Source organism: Colobus angolensis, unplaced genomic scaffold, assembly GCF_000951035.1.
Source record: "Colobus angolensis palliatus isolate OR3802 unplaced genomic scaffold, Cang.pa_1.0 Scaffold122, whole genome shotgun sequence".
In the NCBI taxonomy this organism is placed as follows: Eukaryota; Metazoa; Chordata; class Mammalia; order Primates; family Cercopithecidae; genus Colobus; species Colobus angolensis.
This window is the reverse complement of record NW_012113364.1, coordinates 6,216,357-6,225,582: the sequence shown is the minus strand read 5'-3', so window position 1 is coordinate 6,225,582 and position 9,226 is coordinate 6,216,357. Positions and strand designations below refer to the sequence as shown.

Sequence of the window (9,226 nt, the reverse complement as noted above, 5' to 3'; positions counted from 1 at the left end):
AAAAAAAAAAAAAAAAAGAGAAAGAAAAAAATATGAGTATCCATTGCATAATCTGAGGATTAGAGAAATGTGCTTGTAGGGCGCACTGTGTAGTACCTGGCTCTTGGTTCTGTTTTCTGTGAGTATGAGATCATATTTAGTAAGTCATGTATACACCAAGTTAACTGCTGGAAAGGCGGTTAGTGAGGATTCCTTCATAACTTTAGAGATAAAACATGATTTTCCTATTGCTTCTTTTTTGTGATTCTTTTCTCATGGGAAATACTGTCTTTTCTGCTTTGTAGATATCATTGAAATGGATTCCAAGCGTGTGCCTCGAGACAAGTTGGCCTGCATCACCAAGTGCAGCAAGCACATCTTCAATGCCATCAAGATCACCAAGAACGAGCCGGCGTCAGCGGATGACTTCCTCCCCACCCTCATCTACATCGTTTTGAAGGGCAACCCCCCACGCCTTCAGTCTAATATCCAGTACATCACACGCTTCTGCAATCCAAGCCGACTGATGACTGGAGAGGATGGCTACTATTTCACCAATCTGGTGAGTAAGTGAGTTCTTGGTGTTGTAGAGAAGGACTAGGAAGGTGGTGGCTTTGGGGATGTGACAGGTGACTCAGGCCCATGACAGGTGAATGCTCCTGTTTGAGAAGGCAGCATGGCTGAGGAAGCTCACTTTGCATCAGGGAGCACAAGGACCAGGCCATACAGACACTCTGCCTCCCAGCACTTGAGCAGAGCTTGTGTTTGTCCTATGAAAACAGATGACATGCGTTGGGCATCACTCCCCACGGTCCTGGGTAGAAGAGTCCTTCATTTGGCTGGGCCTTTTCAACCATGAATAAGACAAATTATATTTGAGTTAATAAGGCTGAATATTTCCCTCATTCATTCATTCATTCATTCATTCTACTACAGAGTCTCACTCTGTCACCGAGGCTGGAGTTCTGTGGTACAATCATAGCTCACTGCAGCCTTGACCTCCTGGGCTCAAGCAGTCCTCTCACCTCAGCCTGCTGTGTAGCTGATACCACAGGCATGCACCATCACACCGGGCCAAATTTTTCTTTTTTTTTTTTTCTTTCTTTTTTTTTTTTAGAAATGGGGTCTCGCTATGTTGCCCAGGCTGGTCTCATACTGCTGAATTCAAGCAATCCTCCCACCTCGACCTCCCTAAGAGTTGGAACTGCAGGCATGAGCTGCCACTCCTGACCTGAATTCTTCCTTTTTCTTCCTACTAAACTCTGCTTATTTGCTTTCGAGGGAATGTACTGTGAAGCTAATGAATTTGGAGCCTTGGGGCAGCTTATGGACTTGGTTTTTTGTGTTGAGAGCCTGGGAACTAAGAGGTGGGGAGGGGAAGCCAGGATGCATAGGGGGCATTTCTGATAAATTGCCAAAAAATGTCTCAAAACAGGTACTTGAATCCCTGAGACTCTAAAAATATGTCATGATTTATTTCTAGATTCTAAGTATATATTCACATTTATACCTACTTTTGTATTTGTCACTTTTTTTCCTTTTCCTGTAAGTAGATTCCAAAAATTGTATAAGCCTCAGGTTCCTTCAAACCTGGACCTGCCCCATCACTCATCACCCTCCACCATTGTGTTCAGCTACGTGTTACTGTAGTCACCAGCATCTCGGGAGTGTGATTTGCAGGTGGAGGGACTTGGGAATGCTCTTGATCAGATGCTTTCACCTTTATTCACACAGTTTTCCATCCTCCCAGGCACATGGTGGTTTAATCCGTAGTATTAAAAAAGTTTAAGTGGCCCATATAGAATGAGATTAGAAGTACTCATATATCTTTTTCTAATTTTTATTTTTTGAGATGGAATCTCACTGTGTCACCCAGGCTGGAATGCAGTGGTGTGATCTCAGCTCACTGCAACCTCCCATCTCCTGGGTTCAAGCGATTCTCATGCCCCAGCCTCCCAAGTAGCTGGGATTACAGATGTGTGTCACCATGCCCGGCTAATGTTTGTATTTTTAGTAAAGACGGGGTTTCACCTTGTTAGCCAGGCTGGTCTCGAACTCCTGGCCTCAAGCAGTCCACCCACCTCAGTCTCCCAAAGTGCTGGGATTACAGGCATGAGCCACCGCACCTGGCCTCATATTTCTTAATATAAATGAAACATACAGTTGCCTGCGAGGGAAGAGCCTTTTGGATTCAGCTCTTTATCCAGAGCGGGTCAGACAACCTGGAAGTCCCTGAGAAGTGTGGACATGGCAGGTAGTGAGAGAAGTGAAGGAGGACCAGGACACATTCAAGCATAGCCATAGTCACTGACAATAGAGGTGGCTGGCTCACACATACTCAGCAGCTTCTAGGGCCCTTGGCCTGCAGCCTTAAGTACATTTGTGCCTTCCCTCTTCATCCTCTTCTGACCTGACTCAGAGTCTGTCTCCTGCACCCACTGCTCCAATGAAACTGCTCTGGCAAAAGTAAAAAGTTTCCAGCTGACAAACCCCGCGGACACTCGCAGCCTTCATCTTCCTTCGCTTCTCATAGCACTCTCCATGAGTCCTTTGTTCTGCCACTTGTGTTGTTCCTTGGCTTCTACAATCCCACTACTTCCTTGTCTCTTTGTAAAGTCTGTGTCTTCTACTTCCACCTTGAATTGTGTCATTCCCTGGGACTCCATCGTCTCCGCATCTCTTCCTGCACCATCTCCTCTGTCAAAGAGCTGTCACTCACCTGTGCAGTGATGACCCACAGCTCTGTGTCACCTGTCTTGACCTCACACTTGTATCGCACCTCAAATATAATTTGTTCAGAGCTACGTCCCCTTCAGATGTTTGTTTCTTTTCCAGTATTCTTTATTTCTGTTAGTGGCCATGCCATGTCTCCATTCACCTAAGTGAGGAGTTAGAATCACCTCCTCTCTCCAGTCACAGAGGCCACAGCAGCTCCACACACACATTGAGCCAGATGGGCGTGCGCTTCCGTTCTCCTTGGATGAATCACGTTTTTCTTTTTCTTTATTCCTTTTTTCCAGAAATGAGGTTTCCACCCCAACTGTTTCCCAGGCTGGTCTCGAACTCCAGGTCTCAGGCCTCCCAAAGTGCTGGGATTATAAGCATGAGCCAACACACCCGGCTCAGATGTCTGTTGAATTGGGCATTTGCAGTGGCATTTCCGTACTAGTAATTGCTACCGTGTATTCATTGCTCACTGCAGGCCTCTTGGAAGCCCGTGACACGTGTTATGTTGTTAATTCTCACAATAAATCTGGATGGTATTTTCCCTCATTTACAGGTACAGAAACCTCAGAGAGCTTAAGTAACTTTCCCAGGGTCACTCACTGTTGTTAAGTGAAAGAGGTGACAGTCAACTCAGGTTCTGTCGCTTCAGAGCTGTTTTTTGTTTTTTTTTTTTTCTCCTGAGACAGAGTCTTGCTCTGTCATCCAGGCTGGAGTGCAGTGGCATGATTTTGGCTCACTGCAACCTCCGCCTCCCAGGTTCAAGTGATTCTCCTGCCTTAGCCTCCCAGGTAGCTGGGATGACAGGCACCATAACTGCACCCAGCTAATTTTTGTATTTTTAGTAAAGATCGGGTTTCACCATATTGGCCAGGCTGGTCTCAAACTCCTGACCTCATGATCCACCCGTCCCAGCCTCCCAAAGTGTTGGGATTACAGGCTTGAGCCACCGGGCTCGGCCTGGAGCTGTTCTTTTAACCACTTGGTGTTAAAATATTTATTTGAGGATCAGAGGTCCATGTGCCACACCAGTGTCTTGAGGTACCACACCTACTCGGGGACTGTATCCTGGGTGGGGATAGCAGGTCTGGGAAGACTCAGACAGAATGGCTTCATGGTGCACATGGGGAGGCTGCACCCAGACATTGGCCCCAGAGCTCCTGGGAGTGTACAGGAAGCATGACCGGGGATAGGAGTAGGTAATTTTTGAGGCTGAATTACACGGAAGTTCATGAGTTTGTTTTGTTTACTTTTGCTTCTATTTTAAATTCTCTGTGATCAAAAGACTTTTACAAATGGATTCGAGTATACATAGCTTTCCTAATATGACTATATTAATGTCCTCTTCCTGTAGTGCTGTGCCGTGGCTTTCATTGAGAAGTTAGATGCCCAGTCTTTGAATTTAAGTCAGGAGGATTTTGATCGCTACATGTCTGGCCAGACCTCTCCCAGGAAGCAAGAAGCTGAGAGTTGGTCTCCTGATGCTTGCTTAGGCGTCAAGCAAATGTATAAGAACTTGGATCTCCTGTCTCAGTTGAATGAACGACAAGAAAGGATCATGAATGAAGCCAAGAAACTGGAAAAAGACCTCATAGATTGGACAGATGGAATTACAAGAGAAGTTCAAGACATTGTTGAGAAATACCCGCTGGAAATTAAGCCTCCAAATCAACCGTTAGCAGCTATTGACTCTGAAAACATTGAAAATGATAAACTTCCTCCACCACTGCAACCTCAAGTTTATGCAGGATGATCACAGTTTACATGGAGAGTATTTATTTGAGCCTAAATTGTAGGTAGCCCTTACTACACTCAACTGATTGGGATCTAGAATGTAACTAAATTGCTTATAAATGTCAGAGCATTTTTAAAGGTACAGTATATGGGGATTGTTTTGTTTTGTTTTTCCTAGCAGGGGAAGCTTAGTTAATAATAAAATACTATTTATTTGAGTTACTGATACAGATTCATTTAAGGCTTGTGTGCAAATTTTGTCTCAAATCTTTTTTCCCTCCATGATTTTCCTATGTGTTTCCTCTGGCATTCACTGTGGTTTGGTAAATAATTGCCTTTTAATGCTACAAAGTGTATGTCCACAGTTTGAAATAATTTTATAATTGTAAAGATAGAAATTATATTGATAAGTAAATATGTAAAATTGTAAATATGTAAAAAAAAAAGAATGGTGTCTGCTGTGCATGGCATTTTATATGTTAATTGTTTAGTTTAAAATGAAGTATATTGAATGTTTGCCTTTAGCACCATTTTATTTGGTTTGTCCTACTGAAATGACTCGAGAAGTGTTTAGACAAACTCCCCTTAAGATGTGCACTCCATCTTTAAGAAGTGTTAGCCCTAACTTTGAGATTCTATATAGTCAGAGACTATGACACCACTAAGGTTCAGAATAAATTTTAGGCCACATAAAATTGCTGTTTAATGTAGTCAATGGAAGACTTTAAACCATGCTTCTAGCTTATTTTTCCCTCATTCATTCAGCAAATCTCTGTTGGGTTCTTCAGTGAGAAGGAGCAGGCACTGGGCCTGGAATGGAAGGCAGGAATGAACTGGCCTCTCATGGTAAGAGTTGATGGGGTCCCTCAGGTGTGAGATGCAGGGAGCACCTTGCAGCCTCCATAATGTACATTTTACTCGCCAACAATCCAGACACATTTTCTGAACCTCTTTCAGCACATTTCAGCCTCGGGACTATTCACTTTAGTGGCCTGAGAGGTGTTTGCCGTGGGGCCACCCCGTGCCTGGTAGAATGTTCAGCAACATTCCTGCCATCCATACCCACTAGATGCCAGTAGCACCCCCCAGAGCTGTGAACAGTTCTCTCCAGACATAGTCAGATGTCTCCTGGGGCCATATCACCCTCCATTAAGAACCACTGATCTCTTTTACAAACCAGGAGTTATCCTCCTGGTGGTTAATATGGTGTAACCAAAGAATCTTGCACTCAATGCACAGTGTGATGTTAACTAAATGAGTAAAATATTTAGGAGGCTCAACAGCTACCTGCATTGTAGAACCTTTTCTTATCTCAGAGGAACCTTCCATAACCTAAATATACCATTGATGATTCTTCTTCCATTCAGTGACTTCCTTAGATTATGCAGCTATACTTGTGAAATATAGTGCATGAGGTCCCAGGGCACCGTTCTGGAACAGCGTCACTTCACACAGGCAGCTGAGAAAGGTTCCCTTGCTTTTCCAGTATCTTCCTAAGGATGGAGCCCAAAATTGCAGAGCAGTAATTTTGGAATAACACCAGGGTGGGTATAAAACTTCTTATTCTTAAATTTACATGTAAGGGCTGGGCGCGGTGGCTCAAGCCTGTAATCCCAGCACTTTGGGAGGCCAAGACCATCCTGGCTAACACAGTGAAATCCCATCTCTACTAAAAATACAAAAAACTAGCCGGGCGAGGTGGCGGGCGCCTGTAGTCCCAGCTACTCGGGAGGCTGAGGCAGGAGAATGATGTAAACCCGGGAGGCGGAGCTTGCAGTGAGCTGAGATAGCGCCACTGCACTCCAGCCTGGGCGACAGAGCGAGACTCCGTCTCATCCGTCTCAAAAAAAAAATTTACATGTAAGGTCTATCAAGCTTGACACATCTGTGTCATCACGCACTGAAGACAGGAAGCAGTTCACTCAGCTGGTTCCCAGGCTCGCACAGAAGGTGATGAGTTACTATCAAATGCCAGTGAGAATCTTCATATAGAATAACCTGGGCCCAAGTGATTTCAGTAAAAAACTTCCCTTTCTTTGGTTTAATTTTCTATGTGCTTTTAGGTGTGAATCCAGATATGTGGTCTTAATTCCCCCTGGAAATACACAGTTCTTTTAGTTACTGTACACTCTGTTTGTTCAGTAAACTGCATATCAACTTCCCTCAAAAGCTGACTTTTTTGGGTCTCTTACATACCATAAAGTAGGTCATTGAATTGATTTTTTTTGGAAGTATCTCATATTGGTTAAATTCTTCTGGTATGGACTCTTGCCTTATATAGAGGTTTCTATTTTTCTTAAGTCAGCATCAATACAACGGCCAGAGTTTCTGTTTTTGCAACAAGAAGGTGTTGGTATTTTATGTAGGGTAAATGTGAATGGAATACACCTTTGGAACAGAAGTCTTTATCAATAAAGTTTCATAATCCATCCCTCTTCCAAAAATTGATTTGGTTCTTTCTTAGGAAAATATACATTATTATTAATATTCTCATGCTACAGAGGTTTTCTGGTTAAGCTATACCTAAAAATGAAACATGAGAGACATTTGCCAGTTAAAATTAAGAAGACAAGAAGAATATTTGCTGTCACCACAATCAACCTTGTTCTGGCAGTTCTACCAAGGTACTCAGTCTTTAAACAGACATAAAAGTAGAGAAGAAAGGAGTTAACATAATCAGTATAGAGCTATTATTGTCTGGTGGTGAGGACGTGAACTCTGGAGCTGGAAGACTTGGATTTGGTTTTGAATTTTATTCTGCTAGTTATTAGCTCATTGGCCCTAAACAAATCTCTTGTTTGAGATCCGTCAGCTGTGAAATGGGGTTAATAATATTACTGCTTCATGGGGTTGTTGTCCAAACTTAGAAAAAATGATAGCTATTATTTGTAGATGGTTATTTTATGTAGAAAACTCAAGAGAAGGCTGGGTGTGGTGGTTCACGCCTGTAATCGCTTTTGGAGGCAAGGCAGGAGGACTGCTTGAGGCCAGTAGTTCGAGAGCAACGTCAGCAACATTTTGCAGAGACCCCCCTCTCTACAAAAAATACTAGCTGGGCGTGGTGGTGTGTACCTGTAGTCCCAGCTAGTGCAGAGGCTAAAGTGGGAAGATCACCTAAGCCCAGGAATTTGAGGTGGCAGTGAGCTGTGATCTCACCACTGCATGCCAGCCTGAGATCCTGTCTTGAAAAAATAAAAAAAAAAAAAAGAAAACCCAAGAGAATTTATATTGAAACTATAGAATTTCATCTCTATATTAGTGAGAGATGAAATTCTAAAATAGCCATAAAAGCTAACTGTACAAAATGACTTTCCTATATACCATTACTAACCACTTAGCAAACATTATGGAGAAAAAATCAATTTGCAATAGAAACATATAAATCATCTATGGAGAACAAGAGCTTTCAGGATCAATATGAAAAACAGAAAATTGAGTGAGAAGCACAAAGGTGTGGCTACATAGGGTCCTGTGCTTGAACTTTAGGGCTTTGTAGCTGCCATCGTGAAATTTTTTTTTTTTTTTTTTTTTTTTTGTGGGGAGGGAATAGGGTCTGGCTCTGTCACCCAGGCTGTGGAGTGCAGTGGTGCGAACATAACTTGCTGCAGCCTGGACCTCCTGGGCGCAAGCTAGCCTCCCATCTCAGCCACCTGAGTAGCTGAGACTACACATGTGCGCCACTGCACCCAGCTAATTTTTAAATTTTTTATAGAGACAGACTCTCACTATGTTGTCCTGGCTGGGTTTTTTTGTTTGTTGTTTTTTTTTTTTGAGATGGAGTCTTGCTCTGTCACCCAGGCTATAGTGCAGTGGTGCAATCTCAGCTCACTGCAACCTTCACCTCCTGGGTTCAAGTGATTTTCCTGCCTCAGTCTGCCAAGTAGCTGGGAGTACAGGTGTGTGTCGCCACGCCCAGTTAATTTTCTGTATTTTTAGTAGAGATGGGGTTTCACCATGTTAGCCAGGATGGTCTTGATCTCCTGAACTCGTGATCCACCTGCCTCGGCCTCCTGAAGTGCTGGGATTACAAGGTGTGAGCCACCACGCCTGGCGGTCCAGGCTGGTCTTAAACTCTTGGGCTCAAGCAAGAGTTTGAGCTCAAGCAAAACTCTTGGCTTCCTAATGTGCTGGGATTACAGGCATGAGCCTCCATGCCCCGCCCCGCCAAAAAAAGAAATTTATACTTAGTTTTTTCCCCCAGGTTCCGCTGTGTGTTAAAAAATGTTGAATGGGGAACCTGAAATTCCTCCTTTCCTGCTCTTGGAAATGTAGGGCGCCTCCCTTTCTCCACAGTGTCAGTAGAGGTTGGGTGGAGACTGAACTTCCAGCCCTGCCTGGTGAGAATGAAGTGTTTGTTCCTGCCCTCTCCACCCTCTCTGTGGTATTGGTCGGGGCTGAGAGGGGAGCCTGGATTTCTACCTCCATCTGTGGTAATGAGGTCGCAACTCCCTTTTCCCACCAGTGTGATGTTGGCTAAAGAATATTTAAATCAGATTGAGAGCCTCCTAATATAACACCCCAAACTTTCAAGATACAATAAAAAAATCACTCACCATCTGAGGGCAGTGGCTCCCACCTGTAATCCCACCACCTTGGGAGGCCAAGGTAGGCAGATCACCTGAAGTCAGGAGTTCATGACCAGCCTAACCAACATAGCCGAACCTCATCTCTACTAAAAATACAAAAATTAGCTGGGCATGGTGTTGGGCGCCTGTAATCCCAGCTACTCAGGAGGCTAAGGCAGGAGAATCACTTGAACCCAGGAGGCAGAGGTTGCAATGAGTCGAGA

At 43.9% G+C, this 9,226-nt stretch overlaps 1 protein-coding gene and 1 long non-coding RNA gene across 3 annotated transcripts in view; both read left to right on the top strand.

Annotated features, from left to right (window-relative positions):
- Positions 1 to 4,796, top strand: part of LOC105504707 (rab5 GDP/GTP exchange factor) — a 77,450-nt gene extending 72,654 nt beyond the window's left edge. For both annotated transcript variants that reach the window (XM_011932235.1, XM_011932242.1), the window contains 2 exons: positions 285 to 541; positions 4,058 to 4,796. In XM_011932235.1, coding sequence (XP_011787625.1) covers positions 285 to 541; positions 4,058 to 4,456 — 656 coding nt within the window. In that variant the 3' untranslated portion in view covers positions 4,457 to 4,796. The remainder of the gene's footprint in view (positions 1 to 284; positions 542 to 4,057) is intronic.
- LOC105504703 lies at positions 4,797 to 6,881 on the top strand. The gene is made up of 2 exons (XR_001000648.1): positions 4,797 to 6,013; positions 6,296 to 6,881. It is a non-coding gene; the product is annotated as an uncharacterized LOC105504703 (long non-coding RNA).
- The last annotated feature ends 2,345 nt before the right edge of the window (positions 6,882 to 9,226 follow it).